The 25,431-nt window shown below is 41.6% G+C and overlaps 1 protein-coding gene across 3 annotated transcripts in view; it reads right to left on the bottom strand.

The window, feature by feature from the left end:
• The window catches only part of lok (ovarian-specific serine/threonine-protein kinase loki), a 225,979-nt gene that overhangs the window by 28,808 nt on the left and 171,740 nt on the right, over positions 1-25,431 (bottom strand). For 2 of the 3 annotated variants that reach the window (XM_071665057.1, XM_071665055.1), the window contains one exon: positions 9,930-10,133. The exons of the other annotated variant lie outside the window; for it this stretch is intronic. In XM_071665057.1, the coding sequence (XP_071521158.1) occupies positions 9,930-10,133 (204 nt within the window). The remainder of the gene's footprint in view (positions 1-9,929; positions 10,134-25,431) is intronic. 3 annotated transcript variants of the gene reach the window in all.

The raw sequence follows: 25,431 nt of genomic DNA, 5'->3' as shown, positions 1-25,431 counted from the left end.
CCCTCCCATATAATTTACCAGGAATACTCAACAAACTTTTACCTCTGTAATTTGAGCACTCACTCTTATCCCCTTTCCCTTTGTACAATGGCACTATGCAATCATTCCGTCAATCCTCAGGCACCTCACCATGAGTCATACATACATTAAATAACCTTACCAACCAGTCAACAATACAGTCACCCCCTTTTTTAATAGATTCCACTGCAATACCATCCAAACCTGCTGCCTTGCCGGCTTTCATCTTCCGCAAAGCTTTTACTACCTCTTCTCCGTTTACCAAATCATTTTCCCTAACCCTCTCACTTTGCACACCACCTCGACCAAAACACCCTATATCTGCCACTCTATCATCAAACACATTCAACAAACCTTCAAAATACTCACTCCATCTCTTTCTAACATAACCACTACTTGTTATCACCTCCCCATTAGTGCCATTCACTGAAGTTCCCATTTGCTCCCTTGTCTTACGCACTTTATTTACCTCCTTCCAGAACATCTTTTTATTCTCCCTAAAATTTAATGATACTCTCTCACCCCAACTCTCATTTGCCCTCTTTTTCACCTCTTGCACCTTTCTCTTGACCTCCTGTCTCTTTCTTTTATACATCATCCACTCAATTGCATTTTTTCCCTGCAAAAATCATCCAAATGCCTCTCTCTTCTCTTTCACTAATAATCTTACTTCTTCATCCCACCACTCACTACCCTTTCTAATCAACCCATCTCCCACGCTTCTCATGCCAAAAGCATCTTTTGCGCAATCCATCACTGATTCCCTAAATACATCCCATTCCTCCCCCACTCCCCTTACCTCCATTGTTCTCACCTTTTTCCATTTTGAAGGGATGGGGAGAAAGAATACTTCCCAAGCATTCCTCATGTATCGTAGAAGGTGACTAAAAGGGGTAGGAGTGGGGGGCTAGAAACCCTCCCCTCCTTATATCTTAACTTTCTAAAAGAGGAAACAGAAGTAGGAGTCACGCAGGGAGTGCTCATCCTCCTCGAAGGCTCAGATTGGGGTGTCTAAATGTGTGTGGATGTAACCAAGATGAGAAAAAAGGAGAGATAGGTAGTATGTTTGAGGAAAGGAACCTGGATGTTTTGGCTCTGAGTGAAACCAAGCTCAAGGGTAAAGGGGAAGAGTGGTTTGGGAATGTCTTGGGAGTAAAGTCAGGGGTTAGTGAGAGGACAAGAGCAAGGGAAGGAGTAGCACTACTCCTGAAAGAGGAGTTGTGGGAGTATGTGATAGAGTGTAAGAAAGTGAATTCTAGATTGATATGGGTAAAACTGAAAGTTGATGGAGAAAGATGGGTGATTATTGGTGCATATGCACCTGGGCATGAGAAGAAAGATCATGAGAGGCAAGTGTTTTGGGAGCAGCTGAATGAGTGTGTTAGTGGTTTTGATGCACAAGACTGGGTTATAGTGATGGGTGATTGGAATGCAAAGGTGAGTAATGTGGCAGTTGAGGGAATAATTGGTATACATGGGGTGTTCAGTGTTGTAAATGGAAATGGTGAAGAGCTTGTAGATTTATGTGCTGAAAAAGGACTGGTGATTGGGAATACCTGGTTTAAAAAGTGAGATATACATAAGTATATGTATGTAAGTAGGAGAGATGGCCAGAGAGCGTTATTGGATTACGTGTTAATTGATAGGCACGCAAAAGAGAGACTTTTGGATGTTAATGTGCTGAGAGGTGCAACTGGAGGGATGTCTGATCATTATCTTGTGGAGGCGAAGGTGAAGATTTGTAGGGGTTTTCAGAAAAGAAGAGAGAATGTTGGGGTAAAGAGGGTGGTGAGAGTAAGTGAGCTTGGGAAGGAGACTTGTGTGAGGAAGTACCAGGAGAGACTGAGTACAGAATGGAAAAAGGTGAGAACAAAGAAGGTAAGGGGAGTGGGGAAGGAATGGGATGTGTTTAGGGAAGCAGTGATTGATTGCGAAAAAGATGCTTGTGGCATGAGAAGCGTGGGAGGTGGGTTGATTAGAAAGGGTAGTGAGTGGTGGGATGAAGAAGTAAGATTATTAGTGAAAGAGAAGAGAGAGGCATTTGGACGATTTTTGCAGGGAAAAAATGCAAATGAATGGGTGATGTATAAAAGAAAGAGGTAGGAGGTCAAGAGAAAGGTGCAAGAGGTGAAAAAGAGGGCAAATGAGAGTTGGGGTGAGAGAGTATCATTAAATTTTAGGGAGAATAAAAAGATGTTCTGGAAGGAGGTAAATAAAGTACGTAAGACAAGGGAGCAAATGGGAACTTTAGTGAAGGGGACTAATGGGGAGGTGATAACATGTAGTGGTGATGTGAGAAGGAGATGGAGTGAGTATTTTGAAGGTTTGTTGAATGTGTTGGATGATAGAGTGGCAGATATAGGGTGTTTTGGTTGAGGTGGTGTGCAAAGTGAGAGGGTTAGGGAAAATGATTTGGTTAACAGAGAAGAGGTAGTAAAAGCTTTGCAGAAGATGAAAGCCAGCAAGGCAGCAGGTTTGGATGGTATTGCAGTGGAATTTATTACAAAATGGGGTGACTGTATTGTTGACTGGTTGGTAAGGTTATTTAATGTATGTATGATTCATGGTGAGGTGCCTGAGGATTGGCAGAATGCTTGCATAGTGCCATTGTACAAAGGCAAAAGGGATAAGAGTGAGTGCTCAAATTACAGAAGTATAAGTTTGTTGAGTATTCCTGGTAAATCATATGGGAGGGTATTGATTGAGAGGGTGAAGGCATGTACAGAGCATCAGATTGGGGAAGAGCAGTGCGGTTTCAGAAGTGGTAGAGGATGTGTGGATCAGGAGTTTGCTTTGAAGAATGTATGTGAGCAATACTTAGAAAAGCAAATGGATTTGTATGTAGCATTTATGAATCTGGAGAAGGCATATGATAGAGTTGATAGAGATGCTCTGTGGAAGGTATTAAGAATATATGGTGTGGGAGGCAAGTTGTTAGAAGCAGTGAAAAGTTTTTATCGAGGAAGTAAGGCATGTGTACGTGTAGGAAGAGAGGAAAGTGATTGGTTCTCAGTGAATGTAGGTTTGCGGCAGGGGTGTGTGATGTCTCCATGGTTGTTTAATTTGTTTATCGATGGGGTTGTTAGGGAGGTGAAAGGAAGAGTTTTGGAAAGAGGGGCAAGTATGCACTCTGTTGTGGATAAGAGAGCTTGCGAAGTGAGTCAGTTTTTGTTCACTGATGATACAGTGCTGGTGGCTGATTCATGTGAGAAACTGCAGAAGCTGGTGACTGAGTTTGGTAAAGTGTGTGAAAGAAGAAAGTTAAGAGTAAATGTGAATAAGAGCAAGGTTGTTAGGTACAGTAGGGTTGAGGGTCAAGTCAAGTGGGAGGTAAATTTGAATGGAGAAAAACTGGAGGAAGTAAAGTGTTTTAGATATCTGGGAGTGGATCTGGCAGCGGATGGAACCATGGAAGCGGAAGTGAATCATAGGGTGGGGGAGGGGGCGAAAATTCTGGGAGCCTTGAAGAATGTTTGGAAGTCGAGAACATTATCTCGGAAAGCAAAAATGGGTATGTTTGAAGGAATAGTGGTTCCAACAATGTTGTATGGTTGCGAGGCGTGGGCTATGGATAGAGTTGTGCGCAGGAGGGTGGATGTGCTGGAAATGAGATGTTTGAGGACAATATGCAGTGTGAGGTTGTTTGATTGAGTAAGTAACGTAAGGGTGAGCGAGATGTGTGGAAATAAAAAGAGTGTGGTTGAGAGAGCAGAGGAGGGTGTTTTGAAATGGTTTGGTCACATGAAGAGAATGAGTGAGGAAAGATTGACCAAGAGGATATATGTGTCAGAGGTGGAGGGAACGAGGAGAAGTGGGAGACCGAATTGGAGGTGGAAAGATGGAGAGAAAAAGATTTTGAGTGATCGGGGCCTGAACATGCAGGAAGGTGAAAGGAGGGCAAGGAATAGAGTGAATTGGAACGATGTGGTATACCGGGGTCGATGTGCTGTCAATGGATTGAACCAGGGCATGTGAAGCGTCTGGGGTAAACCATGGAAAGTTCTGTGGGGCCTGGATGTGGAAAGGGAGCTGTGGTTTCGGTGCATTATTACATGACAGCTAGAGACTGAGTGTGAACGAGTGGGGCCTTTGTTGTCTTTTCCTAGCACTACCTCGCACACATGATGGGGGAGGGGGTTGTTATTCCATGTGTGGCAGGGTGGCGATGGGAATAAATAAAGGCAGACAGTATGAATTATGTACATGTGTATATATGTATGTGTCTGTGCGTGTATATATAAGTGTACATTGAGATGTATAGGTATGTATATCTGCGTGTGTGGACGTGTATGTATATACATGTGTATGAGGGTGGGTTAGGCCATTCTTTCGTCTGTTCCCTTGTGCTACCTCACTAACACAGGAGACAGTGACAAAGTATAATAAAAAAGACAACGAAATTTTGGGGTTGGGACCCAAATCTAAACATAAAATCCATTAATGTTTCATTTATACCTTATACACACAGCATGAAGGAAATTCATACATCTTTAATAATTTTGCTCATGAAACAATGTTTGTGTAACAATGAACCATCAGAAAGGTAAGGTCTCACAACCTTAGTTGCCCAAGTGTATCACAAACACATAGATGGTGGTCATTCCAGCACCATACTCTTTTGTAAGATGTTTCACACTTACACATCTGTCCAATTTTTCCAACGCTTTTACATTCTGTGCTATAGATAAACATAAATGCTTCCTCTTTTTCTTATCTCTGTTACCCACAAGAATATCTGCAAGCCTTTTATGTCATTTTCAACAATATCTTTGTACCACGGAGCAGAGAATAAACAAAAAACACAGAGTAATTCACGTAGGTCTAGCAGTGATGACGGTTTGTGATAAACTGACGCCAACAGTGTCAAAGCCCAGTATGGGCAAGTGAGGTCAGGTGTGGAATTTTCCACTTGTGACGTCATGTTGCCACTCAAAAAGTTTTGGATTTTGAAGCTTCTTGAATTAAGGATGCTCAACCTGTATAGTATCATTCTTAAAAATTATAACAATTCAAAACGAATGTACAATAATAAGGAAACATACAATTAGGATTGTAGATGAAGCTGTAAAACACTCTATCATCAGAGATGGTAAAGTAATGATAATAGTAAGCTGCCTGGCAGTATGGCGCCCTATTTACTCAGCCTTGTATATGAGTACCATGTCTTTATTCCTATGTATATATGCATACACACACACACACACACACACACCCCTAGCTTATGGCAGATACCCATTCTATCGACAAGCCCCTAGGGCAGGATGAACAACTGGATGGACTGTGGACCAGCTGCCACAACAAAGATTTGAACCTATGCAGGTCTGATCCCAGGCAGCCTTTTCACGTGAGAGAATCAATGCATCAGACTGCAAAAAACCAAAGTGACTTTTTGAGTGACAGAGGTTGTGTGGACCAAGTGTCTGCTTTTAATCTGTGTGAGAAATTACTAGAGAAAAAAAGGAATTTGTGTGTGGCATTTATGGACAAGGTGAAAGTATTTGACAGGGTTGAGACAGATGCCTTTTGGAAAGTGCTTCAAATATATTGTGTGGGAGGAAAGCTGCTAGATGCAGCAAGATTTTATAGGGAGAGTAGGGCAAGTGATCAAATAGAAGCAGAGGAAGGTGAGTGGTTCTAGTAATAGGGAGTCTGTATCACAGATGTGTGTGATGTCGCCAGGGTTGTTTAATCTGGTCATGGGCTGGAAGGTAGGACAGGAAAATGTAATGGTATTGGATGAAGGTGCAAGTTTACAGTATGCTGAAGCAGGGAGCCTAGGAAGTAAGTCATTTGCTGTTTAAAGATGACATGTCTCTGGTGGCAGACTTGAGAAACAGCTCCATAAGTTGCTGTCCAAGTCTGGGAGTACGTGTGAAAGGAGTAAGTTGTATAGTAATGTAAATAGAACTAGTGGTGATGTGAGAAGGAGATGGAGTGAGTATTTTGAAGGTTTGTTGAATGTGTTTGATGATAGAGTGGCAGATATAGGGTGTTTTGGTCGAGGTGGTGTGCAAAGTGAGAGGGTTAGGGAAAATGATTTGGTAAACAGAGAAGAGGTAGTGAAAGCTTTGCGGAAGATGAAAGCCGGCAAGGCAGCAGGTTTGGATGGTATTGCAGTGGAATTTATTAAAAAAGGGGGTGACTGTATTGTTGACTGGTTGGTAAGGTTATTTAATGTATGTATGACTCATGGTGAGGTGCTTGAGGATTGGCAGAATGCGTGCATAGTGCCATTGTACAAAGGCAAAGGGGATAAGAGTGAGTGCTCAAATTACAGAGGTATAAGTTTGTTGAGTATTCCTGGTAAATTATATGGGAGGGTATTGATTGATAGGGTGAAGGCATGTACAGAGCATCAGATTGGGGAAGAGCAGTGTGGTTTCAGAAGTGGTAGAGGATGTGTGGATCAGGTGTTTGCTTTGAAGAATGTATGTGAGAAATACTTAGAAAAGCAAATGGATTTGTATGGAGCATTTATGGATCTGGAGAAGGCATATGATAGAGTTGATAGAGATGCTCTGTGGAAGGTATTAAGAATATATGGTGTGGGAGGAAAGTTGTTAGAAGCAGTGAAAAGTTTTTATCGAGGATGTAAGGCATGTGTACGTGTAGGAAGAGAGGAAAGTGATTGGTTCTCAGTGAATGTAGGTTTGCGGCAGGGGTGTGTGATGTCTCCATGGTTGTTTAATTTGTTTATGGATGGGGTTGTTAGGGAGGTAAATGCAAGAGTTTTGGAAAGAGGGGCAAGTATGAAGTCTGTTGGGGATGAGAGAGCTTGGGAAGTGAGTCAGTTGTTGTTCGCTGATGATACAGCGCTGGTGGCTGATTCATGTGAGAAACTGCAGAAGCTGGTGACTGAGTTTGGTAAAGTGTGTGGAAGAAGAAAGTTAAGAGTAAATGTGAATAAGAGCAAGGTTATTAGGTACAGTAGGGTTGAGGGTCAAGTCAATTGGGAGGTGAGTTTGAATGGAGAAAAACTGGAGGAAGTGAAGTGTTTTAGATATCTGGGAGTGGATCTGGCAGCGGATGGAACCATGGAAGCGGAAGTGGATCATAGGGTGGGGGAGGGGGCGAAAATTCTGGGGGCCTTGAAGAATGTGTGGAAGTCGAGAACATTATCTCGGAAAGCAAAAATGGGTATGTTTGAAGGAATAGTGGTTCCAACAATGTTGTATGGTTGCGAGGCATGGGCTATGGATAGAGTTGTGCGCAGGAGGATGGATGTGCTGGAAATGAGATGTTTGAGGACAATGTGTGGTGTGAGGTGGTTTGATCGAGTGAGTAACGTAAGGGTAAGAGAGATGTGTGGAAATAAAAAGAGCGTGGTTGAGAGAGCAGAAGAGGGTGTTTTGAAGTGGTTTGGGCACATGGAGAGAATGAGTGAGGAAAGATTGACCAAGAGGATATATGTGTCGGAGGTGGAGGGAACGAGGAGAAGAGGGAGACCAAATTGGAGGTGGAAAGATGGAGTGAAAAAGATTTTGTGTGATCGGGGCCTGAACATGCAGGAGGGTGAAAGGAGGGCATGGAATAGAGTGAATTGGAGCGATGTGGTATACCGGGGTTGACGTGCTGTCAGTGGATTGAATCAAGGCATGTGAAGCGTCTGGGGTAAACCATGGAAAGCTGTGTAGGTATGTATATTTGCGTGTGTGGACGTATGTATATACATGTGTATGGGGGGGGGTTTGGGCCATTTCTTTCGTCTGTTTCCTTGCGCTACCTCGCAAACGCGGGAGACAGCGACAAAGTATAATAAAAAAATAAAAAAAATAGAACTAAGGCAATGAGGTATAATATGGGGCCAAGACAGATTTGGCTGAGTATGGAGAGAATCAGAAGAAAGTGGAGGGCTTTAGATACCCAAAAGTGGACATGATGGCAGATAGAACCATGGGATATGACATGTAGAAGAAGCAAGGATCACTTCTGAGTGTGAGAGGATAGGCCACTGCCTGTTATGGTTAAGGGGCATGTTTGAAGGTATATGAGATACAATGGTGCTGTAGAGATGTAGGAGCAGAGGAAAAAATAACCATGGATGTAAGTGGGATAAGAGAGATAGGTAACTCTTACAGTGAACCCAACTGAAAAAGAATAACAAGTTGGATGAAATGGAAATAAAATGCCTGAGGACAACATGTGGTCTTAGAGAGGTGTTGATCATGTAAGAAATAACAATATAAGAGTAAAGTGTAGTAGTGCACAGAGACTAACTGAATGCTAACAAAGGTGTGTTGAAATGGTCTGGACAATACAGAGAGGATAAGTGAAGAAGGACTGACTAATAGGGTCTACATGTCATAAGTGGAGGGAGGAAGAAGGAAAAGAAGACAAGATGGAAGGATGAAGTGAAAAAGGCTTGAGGTCTTCCTCTCTTACAACCCCATCTTTTAATGACAGCCACATTTCTCTTGGTTATATCCACTGCATAAGTGAGCTTATCCATAAGAAAAAAAAAAATTTTTATGGACATAGAATACGTAGGAATCACCATCCTGCTTGAAATAATATGAACAGAAAACTAGCTAAATTCTGGATTTCAGTTTTAATGAGTAATTAGTATACATAACACATTAACTTTTGGATGTTATTGTGCTGAGAGGTGCAACTGGAGGGATGTCTGATCATTATCTTGTGGAAGCCAAGGTGAAGATTTGTGGAGGTTTTCAGAAAAGAGGAGAGAATGTTGGGGTGAAGAGAGTGGTGAGAGTAAGTGAGCATAGGAAGGAGACTTCGTGAGGAAGTACCAGGAGAGACTGAGTACAGAAAAGAAAAAGGTGAGAACAAAGGACGTAAGGGGAGTAGGGGAGAAATAGGATGTATTTAGGGAAGCAGTGATGGCTTGCACAAAAGATGCTTGTGGCATGAGAAGCGTAGGAAGTGAGCAGATTAGAAAGGGTAGTAAGGGGTGGGATGACTGGGAGATGTATAAAAGAAAGGGGCAGGAGGTCAAGAGAAAGGTGCAAGAGGTGAAAAAGAGGGTAAATGAGAGTTGAGGTGAAAAAGTATCATTAAATTTTAGGGAGAATAAAAAGATGTTTTGGAAGGAGGTAAATAAAGTGCGTAAGACAAGGGGACAAATGGGAACTACAGTGAAGAGGGCTAATGGGGAGGTGATAACAAGTAGTGGTGATGTGAGGAGATGGAGTGAGTATTTTTGAACGTTTGTTGAATGTGTTTGATGATAGGGTGTTTTGGTTAAGGTCGTGTGCAAAGTGAGAGGGTTAGGGAGAATGATTTGGTAAACAGAGAAGAGGTAGTAAAAGCTTTGCAGAAGATGAACGCCGGCATGGCAGCGGGTTTGGATGGTACTGCAGTGTGGATGTGTATGTATATACATGTGTATGTGGGTGGGTTGGGCCATTCTTTCGTCTGTTTCCTTGCACTACCTCACTAACGCGGGAGAGAGCGACAAAGTAAAATAAATGAATATAATAAATGAATAAAATAAACCAAAGTGAAGGCTTCAGTTAAAATTGTCCATTTTTACTTCACAAAGGGCATTTAATACATCCCTTCACAAAAAATTTCTTTCAAAATAAAGTTTATAAAAGCTTTAAGATCTTTAACATTCATACTCTCTTTAACATTCATACTCTCTCAAAATAGGTTCATGTCACCAACAACTCAATAAAACTTGGGTAACACACAAGATAAATTCTTCTTACATGAGCCAACAGCAGAAAAGGTAGTTCTGAGGTCTTATAACACTGTAATGTTATATCTTCAGGAGAACAAACTTCTAAGTTTCTGCTGTCCTTAATTTTTACAGTACATTTTGTTTACTGGAGCAGTCAATCAGGCATATATATAAAAGGAGTTCACTTTTGAGAAGATTAACCTAAATCATCAAGCAAAGTATTCATCACTCTTCTCAAAAGTATCATCTTCAAAGCAAATCATATTACCTTGATATCCCTATGAGTAATGTTTCTCATGTGCAGGTATCGAACAGCTAGAGCCAACTGAAAGAAGTAGAACTTCACAGTTGCCTCAGGTAGTCGTTTGTTGGAAGTCAGTCGGTCAAAAAGCTCTCCACCCTCTGCCAATTCCATGACAATATAGATCTTCTCTGGTGTGTCAATGACATCTTGCAATCTGATGATGCAAGGCTGGTGGAGATAAGTTATATTTTCAAAAAAAATCATACATTGTACAGGTATTAGGGATGGAGCTTTAATTTCTAAATGCTTTCAACCAAAAACTCAAAATTTTGAGGTTTGGAAAACTTTATCTCTAAGAAAATTTCACATGACCCACAAGATATCATAGACCTCCTATCTTACTGGAGGTAAATGCCTCTAACCGTGTGTAAACTAACTGACTGGTAGTTAGTTTATGGCTTGATCAGGGTCTTCTCTCTGACCAAACAAAAATCTTTACTCAAAGATGACATCATTGTCCCCAGGTACTTGGGAGTGTTTTAAGTTTTATCTGGTACTTTATTTACATTACACAACATTTTGACTATACAAAAATCTTTAAGCAGAGATGATATCATTGTCCCCAGGTAATTGGTAGATAAACTAATAATCACTAGTGTTTTGAGTATTATCTGGTACTTTATTTACATTACACAAAATCATGAGTGTAATTTTGTGTATTCTTTGTCTACAGTCCCTAAACACATATTCACTTTGAAACTAATGTCATGATATAGCAAGATTTGATTTAGCAGAAACATTCTGGGCTCCCACATAGCACTGTATCCTGACCCATCTGTACACCACTGGGACACCAGCTGGAGCAAAGGAGGGTTTCTCAAAAAAAAAAAAAAAAAAAAAAAAAAAAAAAAGGGCTCAATTCTACCTCTCATTTCCCCAAACAGTGATTCATGGATCAAAAGCAATCTTGTTTCAACAAGACCCTCACAGTACACAAGCACTGGATTACATGCACATTATTCTAACTGACTTAGAAGTGGGCTCTGACTAGGATTCACAAACAATTTTTACTAGTTGATCGACTTCCACAAACAAAGATATTCACCTTAAGAATTTCCACCAAAATTTCAAGGCTTCATTCTGGGTAGGGATGGGGAGGGAGGCATGCATACATGCCAAATGCTTCCACAGGACAATTACCCTTAGTTACCCTGCAGATATGAAGGGTTGAAGAGTGCCAATGTTAAGTCTATGTTGCCACATTCAGTAACTTTTGCTAATACACATGCAATATCTGTACAAATGTTACAGATAAAGTTACAAGTAAATCCTAAAATTTCATACATGCTTACCATTTCCTGCATCATAACGACAGCACCAGGATTGTAGAAGAAATAGCCTCATTCACTCGCATCCATTCCCTGAGCCCTTTATCCACAACCAAGCCCCACAAACCTTTCAGTGATCTCCCCCAACCATTTGATCTGCCCTGGTTCAGCTTTCTGATAGCAAGTTGCCCCCTGTACACCACAGAGCTCCAATTCACTTTAACCATGTATGCCTCCTAACCTCCAGCATGTTCAAGCTCAGACCTTCTAACCATTCAAACATCTTTCCCTTCATCTTCCACTTCCTCCTTTCCCTTGTTACCTCCACTTCTGACATGAACATCCTCTTAGTCATCCCCTCCTCTCTTAACCTCTATATATGTCCAAACCAGTTCAGCTCACCCTATTCAGTTCCCTCATACATACTCCTCTAACTACCAAAGCTCTCTACTACCCTATCAACTCCTATTCAATGAATCCTCCACAAACCACACTTCATTTCCAACACATCCACCCTCTCCTTTACATTTCTGTCTAAGGCCCACACCTCACATCCATACAGCATAGATGGGACTACAATACTATCAAACATTCCCATCTTTGCCCTTGAAGACAGTGACCTTTCCTTCTACACATTCCTTAGTGTGCCAGGGACCTTTGCCCTCTCATCCACCCTAGATCTCTATTAAGCTACCCTGGTTCCATGTGCTGTCATGTCTACTCTAAGGTATATAAAACACTACTTACTCCAAGTTTTCTCCATTCAAATTCACATTCCATATAACCTGTCTCTCTTCACTGTTAAGTTATGCTTTTATCCACATCTACTCTTACCTGTCTCCTTTCTCACACTCTCCTAAACTCTACACCAGCCTCTGCAGTTTCTCAATTGAATCTGCCACCAGTGCTGTGTCATCGGGAAACAACAACCAACTCACCTCCTAGCCACACCACCCCCAATAGACTGCATACCTGCTCCTCTCTCCAAGACTCATGCATTAACCCTCTTAACTGATTGCCCCATATATAAGCAGATTAAATAGCTATGGAGACATCACAAACCCCTGCCACAGATAAAGGCCAAGTAGTGGATGGGGACTGTGAGAATGGAAGACTATGCAAGGAGCTGGGTCAATGTAAGGGAGGGCAGTGAAAAGGTTTTAGGTCAGGGAAGGAAACTGCAAAGGTCAGGGAGGGGTGCTGTACAAGGGGTGGGTTTCAAGGTATAGGGACCTTCAGCAGGTGGGGTTTGGAAATAGAGGGCCATGTGGGGTGAGGGTCACACAAAGGAGAAAGTGTTTGTGTGGACTATGCCCAGCCACTAAAACACCCAAAACAATTTAAGCTTCGAGGACAAAAATGATGAAGCTCCAAAGCTATGTTCAAGGCTAACCAAATAAACTAGATTTACTTATGAAGAGCCTGGCTATCCAAGGCGTTACTATGTTCCTGCCCTGGTTCCCCATTGTTTCAAAGTGCAGTAATAGTCAAAGTGTGGGAGTGCCAGATGTATAAGCCATGTGATCTATTTCACTCACTGTTGGGGATGTGATCTTCATCCACAAGTTGCTGCAAACACTCCTAATGAAAAAACTTCCTTCCTCCCAGGAATGACCTAAGGGAGTCTCCTGTCTACCAAAACATCAGTCACAATCAATGGGGACAGAAACTTAACAGTGGAGGCTTGACTGACTTACGTTCAACCTCAGTGGCACAACCCCAGGGGTCTTAATCGGTGTTTTCGTTCCAGGACAATACCACTCTGGTTCTTATCTATGCGTGTTCCCCCCATACAGGGGCCATACACTGAAAGCCTCCATATGAGAGAGAGAGAGAGAGAGAGAGAGAGAGAGAGAGAGAGAGAGAGAGAGAGAGAGAGAGAGAGAGAGAGAGAGAGACCTATACAAACAATTAATTCAATGAAGTGATGATTACATGCTGGAATGATCTGTGTGTGAACATACAATGAAGCCATGTACACATCTCAAGGAGGTGTACTAAGAGTCCAAAGTTCTCATGGGGTATATTATAGGTATACCAAGGATGCATATGTACTTTATTGTGCTTATAATAGACTTACCAAAATGCCCATAATTCTCAATAATCTAAATACAGCCAATTATATAGTACCTGTAGTCCCTTCTGTGCCAAACAATAATGAAGTCAGAAGCACAGCAGGCCAACACAATGGTTATTGTAATAATGTGGTGTGTCTCTACTTACAACCTGGGAGCAATAGCATCATCACTGTGTAAAGAATGCTGATTAGTCTGATGGCAGATCTAGGCTGATCCATCTGCTGACTACCTATCATGTGGTTAAAGAAGGAAGAATGGCATCTGCCTCCCAGAGTCCAAGATATCTCATGGATCATGGATCAACCCAATGTTGGAAAGAAATTAATGTAGAGGCTCCCATGAAAAGAGGTACTTCTTTCTGTATATGGGCGATGTACAAAGAATATATACATGTGTCTAAGACCTGTAAGGAAAATGACTGTGGATAGTCTCCCAAAAAATATTTGAAGAAAAGGAATAATGAGAAATCTCACCACAATTTTTCCATCCTTGCCTAATACACTCATAATTCATATTCAATCTTTTTGCATCCATCTAACTGCTACAATAATATATCATTAGCACTTTTTCTGAAATAAAAAACTTTGTTATTCTATTGTTCATACTTACCACCATCTCAAATATTACTTCATTATTCAAGGTTTTAAAATTCAATCAATCTATGTCTTCTATATAATAATTAGCTTTCTAGTTAAGTCAGGATATTCAAACTCATTTTTCTTAACTATTTTTTTTTTATTTTTTATCATACTTTGTCGCTGTCTCCCACGTTTGCGAGGTAGCGCAAGGAAACAGATGAAAGAAATGGCCCAACCCCCCCCATACACATGTATATACATACGTCCACACACGCAAATATACATACCTACACAGCTTTCCATGGTTTACCCCAGACGCTTCACATGCCCCGATTCAATCCACTGACAGCACGTCAACCCCGGTATACCACATCGCTCCAATTCACTCTATTCCTTGCCGTCCTTTCACCCTCCTGCATGTTCAGGCCCCGATCACACAAAATCTTTTTCACTCCATCTTTCCACCTCCAATTTGGTCTCCCTCTTCTCCTCGTTAACTCCACCTCCGACACATATATCCTCTTGGTCAATCTTTCCTCACTCATTCTCTCCATGTGCCCAAACCACTTCAAAACACCCTCTTCTGCTCTCTCAACCACGCTCTTCTTATTTCCACACATCTCTCTTACCCTTACGTTACTCACTCGATCAAACCACCTCACACCACACATTGTCCTCAAACATCTCATTTCCAGCACATCCATCCTCCTGCGCACAACTCTATCCATAGCCCACGCCTCGCAACCATACAACATTGTTGGAACCACTATTCCTTCAAACATACCCATTTTTGCTTTCTGAGATAATGTTCCCGACTTCCACACATTCTTCAAGGCCCCCAGAATTTTCGCCCCCTCCCCCACCCTTTGATCCACTTCCGCTTCCATGGTTCCATCCGCTGCCAGATCCACTCCCAGATATCTAAAACACTTCACTTCCTCCAGTTTTCCTCCATTCAAACTCACCTCCCAATTGACTTGACCCTCAACCCTACTGTACCTAATAACCTTGCTCTTATTCACATTTACTCTTAACTTTCTTCTTCCACACACTTTACCAAACTCAGTCACCAGCTTCTGCAGTTTCTCACATGAATCAGCCACCAGCGCTGTATCATCAGCGAACAACAACTGACTCACTTCCCAAGCTCTCTCATCCCCAACAGACTTCATACTTGCCCCTCTTTCCAAAGCTCTTGCATTTACCTCCCTAACTACCTTAACTACCAACTCTTTTATTATAATTCCACCCTCTTGTTTCCTTTTTCTCACACACTATTCCTGCATTTCAGCATAACTTTATGGCAGCATTTAAAAATGCATTCCTCATCCTCCTTTGTATCATTTTAATGAAAACATTCAGTTTCTTCTAAAGATTCTGGAAGTTATGGTCCAATTTCACTGATTAGCTTCTTAGCTTTTATCATCTCTACTTTCTCACTCATAACATCCTCATAGACCCAGTATAAATAATTTTTCCAAAATGACATCATTCATACTCTCAAAGCCAATTTCCTCTAGTCTTACAGACTATTATGGGACAGCTCTGAATTCATGTTAAGTACTGGAAACATTAAAACCCATTAGTGTACACATCTAAATCCTTTCTCAACTATCATTTCCTCCTGGAACCCCAAACAAATCACCCCCACTTTAATTCATTCCTATTCATTCATTCATAAAACCTATTACAGGGGGTCCACACAAAACAATGGCTCTCAGGGCGACATTTCATGACAGCAATATTCAAGAATCTGGGTAGAAATTCATTGAATGATATTGTGTTTGCATCAATGTCAGATTTCAAGAAAATCTAACATCCTTTTCAATTAATACTGACATATCTAAGCATATTGTAAGATTTTCCAGTTATATTACCTTTCATAATCATATAAAAGAAAATCAACATTAAATTCTTGTCGTATTCCAGTAACTGATGGCCACCTCATAAGGAGCACCAAATGTGCCATAAAAATGAGACCTTTTTAACATGAAAAACATTAAAATGGGTAGTACTATGGCCATGAAACAAAGCTCAAGGGTAAAGGGGAAGAGTGATCTGGGAATGTCTTGGGAGTAAAGTCAGGGATTAGTGAGAGGACAAGAGCAAGGGAAGGAGTAGCACTACTCCTGAAACAGGAGTGGTGGGAGTATGTGATTGAGTGTAAGAAAGTAAACTCTAGATTGATATGGGTAAAACTGAAAGTTGATGGAGAGGGATGGGTGATTATTGGTGCATATGCACCTAGGCATGAGAAGAAAGATCATGACAGGCAAGTGTTTTGGGAGCAGCTGAGTGAGTGTGTTAGTAGCTTTGATGCACGAGACCAGGTTATTGTGATGGGTGATTTGAATGCAAAGGTGAGTAATGCAGTGGTTGAGGGAATAATTGGTGTACATGGAGTGTTCAGTGTTGTAAATGGAAATGGTGAAGAGCTTGTAGATTTATGTGCTGAAAAAAGACTGGTGATTGGGAATACCTGGTTTAAAAAGAGAGATATACATAAGTATAAGTATGAAAGTAGTAGAGATGGCCAGAGAGTGTTATTGGATTACGTGTTAATTGATGGGCGCGTGAAAGAGAGAGTTTTGGATGTCAATGTGCTGAGAGGTGCAATTGAAGGGATGTCTGATCATTATCTTGTGGAGGTGAAGGTGAAGATTTGTAGAGGTTTTCAGAAAATAAGAGAGAATGTTGGGGTGAAAAGAGTGGTGAGAGTAAGTGAGCTTGGGAAGGAGACTTGTGTGAGTAAGTACCAGGAGAGACTGAATACAGAATGGATAAAGGTGAGAACAAAGGACATATGGGAGTGGGGGAGGAATGGGATGTATTTAGGGAAGCAGTGATGGCTTGCACAAAAGATGCTTGTGGCATGAGAAGCGTGGGAGGTGGGCAGATTAGAAAGGGTAGTGAGTGGTGGGATGAAAAAGTAAGATTATTAGTGAAAGAGAAGAGAGAGGCATTTGGACGATTTTTGCAGGATATATAAAAGAAAGAGGCAGGAGGTCAAGAGAAAGGTGCAAGAGGTGAAAAAGAGGGCAAATGAGAGTTGGGGTGAGATAGTATCATTAAATTTTAGGGAGAATAAAAAGATGTTTTGGAAGGAGGTAAATAAAGTGCGTAAGACAAGGGAACAAATGGGAACATCAGTGAAGGGGGCTAATGGGGAGGTGATAACAAGTAGTGGTGATGTGAGAAGGAGATGGAGTAAGTATTATGAAGGTTTGTTGAATGTGTTTGATGATTGAGTGGCAGATATAGGGTGTTTTGGTCGAGGTGCTCTGTTGCTGTCTCCCGCGTTAGTGAGGTAGCGCAAGGAAACAGACGAAAAAATGGCCCTACCCACCCAGATACACATGTATATACAAACACGTCCACACACGCAAATATACATACCTATACATCTCAACGTATACATATATATACACACACAGACATATACATGTATACACATGTACATAATTCATACTATCTGCCTTTATTCATTCCCATCGCCACCTCGCCACACATGAAAATAACAACCCCCTCCCCCCTCATGTGTGCGAGGTAGCGCTAGGAAAAGACAACAAAGGCCACATTCGTTCACACTCAGTCTCTAGCTGTCATATAATAATGCACCGAAACCACAGCTCCCTTTCCACATCCAGGCCCCACAGAACTTTCCATGGTTTACCCCAGACGCTTCACATGCCCTGGTTCGATCCATTGACAGCATGTCGGCCCCGGTATACCACATCGTTCCAATTCACTCTATTCCTTGCACGCCTTTCACCCTCCTGCACGTTCAGGCCCTGATCACTCAAAATCTTTTTCACTCCATCTTTCCACCTCCAATTTGGTTTCCCACTTCTCCTCGTTCCCTCCACCTCTGACATATATCCTCTTGGTCAATCTTTCCTCACTCATTCTCTCCATGTGACTAAACAATTTCAAAACACCCTCTTCTGCTCTCTCAACCACACTCTTTTTATTACCACACATCTCTCTTACCCTATTATTACTTACTCGATCAAACCACCTCACACCACATATTGTCCTCAAACATCTCATTTCCAGCACATCCACCCTCCTGCACACAACTCTAACCATAGCCCATGCCTTGCAACCATTTAACATTGTTGGAACCACTATTCCTTCAAACATACCCATTTTTGCTTTCCGAGATAATGTTCTCGACTTCCACACATTCTTCAATGCTCCCAGAACTTTTGCCCCCTCCCCCACCCTATGATTCACTTCTGCTTCCATGGTTCCATCCGCTACCAGATCCACTCCCAGATATCTAAAACACTTTACATCCCCCAGTTTTTCTCCATTTAAACTTACCTCCCAATTGACTTGACCCTCAACCCTACTGTACCTAATAACCTTGCTCTTATTCACATTTACTCTTAACTTTCTTCTTTCACACACTTTCCCAAACTCAGTCACCAGCTTCTGCAGTTTCTCACATGAATCAGCCACCAGCGCTGTATCATCAGCAAACAACAACTGACTCACTTCCCAAGCTCTCTCATCCACAACAGACTTCATACTTGCCCCTCTTTCCAAAACTCTTGCATTCACCTCCCTAACAACCTCATCCATAAACAAATTAAACAACCATGGAGACATCACACACCCCTGCAGCAAACCTACACTCACTGAGAACCAATCACTTTCCTCCCTTCCTACACGTACACATGCCTTACATCCTCGATAAAAACTTTTCACCGCTTCTAACAACTTGCCTCCCACACCATATATTCTTAATACCTTCCACAGAGCATCTCTATCAACTCTATCATATGCCTTCTCCAGATCCATAAATGCTACATACAAATCCATTTGCTTTTCTAAGTATTTCTCACATACATTCTTCAAAGCAAACACCTGATCCATAAATCCTCTACCACTTCTGAAACCACACTGCTCTTCCCCAATCTGATGCTGTGTACATTCCTTCACCCTCTCAATCAATACCCTCCCATATAATTTACCAGGAATACTCAACAAACTTATACCTCTGTAATTTGAGCACTCACTCTTATCCCCTTTGCCTTTGTACAATGGCACTATGCACGCATTCCGCCAATCCTCAGGCACCTCACCATGAGTCATACATACATTAAATAACCTTACCAACCAGTCAACAATACAGTCACCCCCTTTTTTAATAAATTCCACTGCAATACCATCCAAACCTGCTGCCTTGCCGGCTTTCATCTTCCACAAAACTTTTAATACCTCTTCTCTGTTTACCAAATCATTCTCCCTAACCCTCTCACTTTGCACACCACCTCGACCAAAACACCCTATATCTGCCACTCTATCATCAAACACATTCAACAAACCTTCAAAATACTCACTCCATCTCCTTTTCATATCATCACTACTTGTTATCACCTCCCTATTACCCCCCTTCACCGATGTTCCCATTTGTTCCCTTGTCTTATGCACTTTATATACCTCCTTCCAAAAAAACATCTTTTTATTCTCCCTAAAAATTAATGATACTCTCTCACCCCAACTCTCATTTGCCCTCTTTTTCACCTCTAGCACCCTTCTCTTAACTTCCTGCCTCTTTCTTTATACATCTCTCAGTCATTTGCATTATTTCCTAGCAAAAATCATCCAAATGCCTCTCTCTTCTCTTTCACTAATAATCTTACTTCTTAATCTCACCACTCACTACCCTTTCTAATCTGCCCACCTCCCATGCTTCTCATGCCACAAGCATCTTTTGCGCAACCCATCACTGCTTCCCTAAATACATCCCATTCATCCCCCCCCTCCCCTTACATCCTTTGATCTCACCTTTTTCCATTCTGTGCTCAGTCTCTTCTGGTACTTTCTAACACATGTCTCCTTCACAAGCTCACTTACTCTCACCATTCTTTTCACCCCAACATTCTCTCTTCTTTCCTGAAAACCTCTACAAATCTTCACCTTCGCATCCACAAGATAATGATCAGACATCCCTCCAGTTGCACCTCTCAGCACATTAACATCCAAAAGTCTTTCTTTCGCATGCCTATCAATTGTAATCCAATAATGCTCTCTGGCCATCTCCCTACTTACGTACATATACTTATGTATATCTCTCTTTTTAAACCAAGTATTCCCAATCACCAGTCCTTTTTCAGCACATAAATCTACAAGCTCTTAACCATTTCCATTTACAACACTGAACACCCCATGTACATCAATTATTCCCTCAACTGCAACATTAATCAACCATCACTACAACCCAGTCTCATGCATTAAAACTACTAACACACTCATTCAGCTGCTCCCAAAACACTTGCCTCTCATGATCTTTCTTCTCATGCCCAGGTGCATATGCACCAATAATCACCCATCTCTCTCCATCCACTTTCAGTTTTACCCTTATCAATCTAGAGTTTACTTTCGTACACTCTATCACATACTCCCACAACTCCTCTTTCAGTTGTGCTACTCCTTCCCTTGCACTTGTCCTCTCACTAACCCCTGACTTTACTCCTAAGACATCCCCAAACCACTCTTCCCCTTTACCCTTGAGCTTCTTTTCACTCAGAGCCATAATATCCAGGCTTCTTTCCTCAAACATACTACCTATCTCTCCTTTTTTCTCATCTTGGTTACATCCACACACATTCAGACACCCCAATCTGAGCCTTCAAGGAAGATAAGCACTCCCCGCATGACTCCTTCTTCTGTTTCCCCTTTTAGAAAGTTAAAATACAAGGAGGGGAGGGTTTCTAGCCCCCCGCTCCCATCCCCTTTAGTTGCCTTCTACGAACACATGAGGAATGCATGCATGGGAAGTATTATATTCTTAAATGCTACAATGTATCCAGTTTCTACCCATCTCTATCAAAAACTCCTCACAACTCTCATCTCTTCTTTAACAGTTCTTCAATTCCACCTTTTGACTCAACAAATATTATTTTAACACCCACTCTTTCTTGGAAAGCTCACATTAAGGGCATGGATAAATCTGCCAGTAATAAAACTAGGTGTCCTGTTTAGATGTCAAAACTTCTTTTCTTCTAAACAATTACTGTTTATACATGGGATTGATTTGTCCTTGTATGGGGTACTGCTCTCTCATCTGGGGTGGTTCTAGCTTTGCACCCATTCTTGACTGAGTCAAAAGTGGTCCAACTTATAAACTGTCCCAGGATAACTTCCAAACTTGATGCTCTTGCCCTACACCACAAAGCTGGTTCACTTTCCCTCTTTTACATGTATTACTTTGGTTTTTGCTCCTGAGAGCTGGCTGCTTGTATACCCCCACCACTAGGAAGACCAAGCAATATTTGGCAAGCTGCTGTATCATATGATTTCTGTTTGAGCATCAGCAAATCAAGGATGAGCTATCTTTATAACAGCTTCTTTCCCTACACATTGAAGATCTGGAACTCCCTGCCTTATCGTGTCTTTCCAATAGCTATGACCTGGCACATTTTAAAAGACGTTTTTCACTTCCTCCAAAATTTGTAAATACCTTCCCTTGTCTTTTCATTTTCCCTTTCATTACTCTCTGTATTTCAAGTAAGGCCTGGCCTTGATATGGGCATTTCTCCATGAGAGAGAGAGAGAGAGAGAGAGAGAGAGAGAGAGAGAGAGAGAGAGAGAGAGAGAGAGAAAGAGAGAGAAAGAGAGAGAGAGAAAGAGAAAGAGAGAGAGAGAGAGAGAGAGAGAGAGAGAGAGAGAGAGAGAGAGAGAGAGAGAGAGAGAGAGACTTTACTTACATTCAATACCAGTACCCTCAATCGTTCATCACTTTTACTTCTCGGCATATTTTGTAGACTTCAGTGCCGCTTCTTCATCTTTTGTGCCTCACCCTTAACAAGCCACTTGCAGAGGGCAACTCCAAAGCAGTGTTTCTAGAGGCAGTGAGGCTCCCAAACTGTCCAAAAAAACTAAAAAGTCCCAGCACACCTCAGGTGTTTGTCTGTATTTAAAGGATTGCCTGATGAAGTTGGGAAAAGCTTCCCCCTTTAATTCCACACCAAGGGGTGAAGTAACGAGGTCACCACAAGAAGAGGGGTTTGAGACTTGGATACTCAAAAAACTAGAGAATCCCCCTGAGGTACTGAAACTTGAAAACTTTCCCCAGTTTTGAGCCTATTCACAGTAGCAACATCTCCTACACTCATTGGTTACAGCAATGCCACTGAACAAACTTCAAATTTTAAACTACAATCCTCAATACTCATTAACTATAATCCTACAGTTTATATGCCTGAAAGGCATATTTACACTCCACCTGCTTGTCATCATAACACAAGTACGAGGTCACCTTCAGTAAGGCTGTACCGTCACCTGTTGATGAAAGGCAGCACAGTCTCATCAAGGAATCTCTCAAACCAAAGGAGTCTAGCACTTCCACACTAATGGAAGTAATGAAGTCTTGAAGCTACAGGAGCCCCTTTAGAGAAAGAGTTCCAGGGGTAAAATAATTCTTTTTTTTTCTTCTAGTTTTCCATTTCCTGTGTGGTAAGGTGGCACCAAGAATATATGAAAAATGGCCCCATTTATTCATATCCACTCTCTTGCTGTTATGTTCAGTGCTCCTAAACAATAGCCCCCAACAGATAAGCACCACATATCTTTCTGTGGTTTCTCCTGATCACTTCATAGGCCCTGACTCAGCCTATTGACAGCACCCATCCCCCGTATACCATGTCAGTCTATTTCACTTTAACCCATGCACGTTCAGGCCCAAATAACCAAAGGCATCTTTCACTTATTCTTCTATCTCATCCTTGGTCTCCCCTTCCACCTTGTTTCTGCCACTTCTGAAAAATAAAACTTCTTAGTCTCTCCTCAGTAATCCCCTTTAAACATATTCTTGACACCATCCATATTCAGCCCTCTCAAATATACTTTTCCTCCTAACTCACCTTTCTTTTACCCTTTAATGTCTTATCCAATCAACCCACTTTACACCACATACTGTCCTTAAGCACTTCATTTCCAATACATCCACTCTCTTCCATATTTTTCATTTAGAGCCCATTCCTTACATCCAAAGAGCACTGTAAGGACTTATAAAGGATGACATATACCTGTCTTAGCCCTCAAAGACAGTGACCACTCCTTTCACGTCCTCCTTAACATCCCAAGACCTTTTCCCATCATCCATCCTATCTTTCAATGTAATTTCCATTACCATGTTTTCTCCCAGGAATCTAAAACTCTTCATCGTGGTTCACTCCAATCAAACACACTCAAACTGACCTGGCTCTTTTTCATGCTAAACCTAATTACCATGCTTTTATTCACATCAATTCCCAACTTCCTTCTTTCAAAAACTCTTCCAAAATCAGACACCATCTTTTTTCATTTCTCTTTCAAAGCTGTGTCATCTACAAACAGCAACTAAATCACCTCCCACACACCATCCCCACCCGAGTACATTGCAGAACCAACACTTTCTCCAAAACCTTTGCATTTACCTCCTTGACTACCCCATCCATAAACAGGTTAAACAGCCAAGGTAGGAAGATCGGGTGGGAGCATTTGGTAGAAGTAGTAGGTTGGAACATTAGATATACACATTAAGTGTTAGTAGTTAATAGGAAACTTAGGTAAGAGCCTCTGGAAACACTGTGCTGGAGCTGCCCTCTGTCAGTGGCCCATTAAGGGTAAGGTACTAAAGGCTAAAAAGCAGTACTTGAGTTCACTAGTTATGGAGACTCTTTTGCTATGGCCACTCCCCTGAGGGAGTCCCCAGAGGAAACAGGCATCAGATACATAGACAGATAAATAGACAGACGGCCAAAGTGAAAATCTCCTTAACACAGGCCTACCTTCACCTTAAATCACTCACTTTCCTCTATTCCTGCCCACATACATGCTTTCCTCTCTTGATAAAAACTTACTGGTTCTAGCAGCTTTCCTCCCACAACACACCTTTGTATCACCTTCCATAGAGCATCTCAATTAACCCTATCATACTCTTTCTCTAGATCCATAAGTGCCACAACCATATTTCTCTCTTCTTTTAAGTATTTCTCAAACATTTCATTCAAAAGAAACATTTGGTCCACATCCTTTACCAGTCCGAAGCCACATGGTTCCTTTCCAGTCTGATGCTCTGTGCATGCCACTACCCTTTCATTCTCCAGTCTCACATACAACTTACGTGGTATACTCAACGAACTTGCATCTTTGTAATGTGAACATTCACTTTTAACCTTCTTGTCTTTATGTAAAAGCATTATCAACAGATATTCTGCCAGTTCTTGGGCACCTCAAGATGAACCAAAAATACAATGAATTCCTAAGATATTCATAACAGCCTTACCAGCTTTCATGAGAAATTCAACTGCAATCCCATCCACTCCAGCTGCTTTGCCATACTTCATCTTACAAAAAACTTTTATCACCTTTTCTCTTTTCACCTCATCATTTCTATCTATCTATATCTCTGATGCTTATTCCCTTTGGGAACTCCCATTAAGCAGGTGGCCATAGCAAAAGAGTCTTCACTTATCCACGTCTCTTCATGCTATCCTTTCATATACCATTCCATGCAATTTTTCCACCATTCTCTCCCTTCAGTGTCCTTCCACTATATTTCTCCAAGTCACAGGTGGTCACCACCTTCCTCTTGCACCAACCCATTTAATCCTGCAATCATACACTCTCCTTGTACACTTCCTGTTCTGCATTCTGTCTAAATGCCTAAACCAGCTCAAAGTACTGTGTTTCATCCCATAATACATTTCCTTTACATTCCCTACCAAACCAAATCTCTCATACATTCCCTCATTTCTTTCATTTCATCCAGTCATACCACAAGCTCCTCTCAAAAAGCTCATTTCCACAGCCTGGATTCTTGACCTCTGTGACTCATTCCACCTTTTGCCATGACTTTCTCACACTGTATACCTCCATTTTACAAACATCTCACATCTGCCATCACATCATCTAACAAATTCAACAGTCCTTCAACATACTAACTCTTAACTCTATCTCCTCTTTACCTTTTCTTTCCCTATTAACACTTTCTCCTCTACCTCCTACACTGATGCTCTTATCAGCTTTCTTGCTCTCCTTATGCTATTTACCTCCTTGAGGTTAGTCAAAATTCTCTCAGCCCAGCTTTCATTTGCCTTCTTTTTCAGCCTCTCCACCTTCCTCTCAACCTCCTGATGCTTCCTCATGTATATCTCCCAATCACATACATTCCTTAACCACAGGTAATGCACATATACCTCTCTTTTCTCTTTTACATGCAACTAAACTTCCACATCCAACGACTCAATGCCCTTTCTTACATGCCCATATCCATGGGGATAGGGGAGAAAGAATACTTCCCACGCATTCCTCACGCTTCGTAGAAGGCGACTAAAGGGGACGGGAGCGGGGGACCAGAAACCCTCCCCTCCTTGTATTTTAACTTTCTAAAAGGGGAAACAGGAGAAGGAGTCACGCGGGGGGTGCTCATCCTCCTCAAAGGCTCAGAGTGGGGCGTCTAAACGTGTGTGGATGTAACCAAGATGGGAAAAAGGGAGAGATAGGTAGTATGTTTGAGGAAAGAAACCTGGATGTTTTGGCTCTGAGT

The sequence above is a fragment of the Panulirus ornatus genome, chromosome 9 (genome assembly GCF_036320965.1).
Source record: "Panulirus ornatus isolate Po-2019 chromosome 9, ASM3632096v1, whole genome shotgun sequence".
Lineage (NCBI taxonomy): Eukaryota > Metazoa > Arthropoda > Malacostraca > Decapoda > Palinuridae > Panulirus > Panulirus ornatus.
Note: the sequence above shows the minus strand (reverse complement) of the source record. Positions and strands in the feature narration are given on the sequence as shown.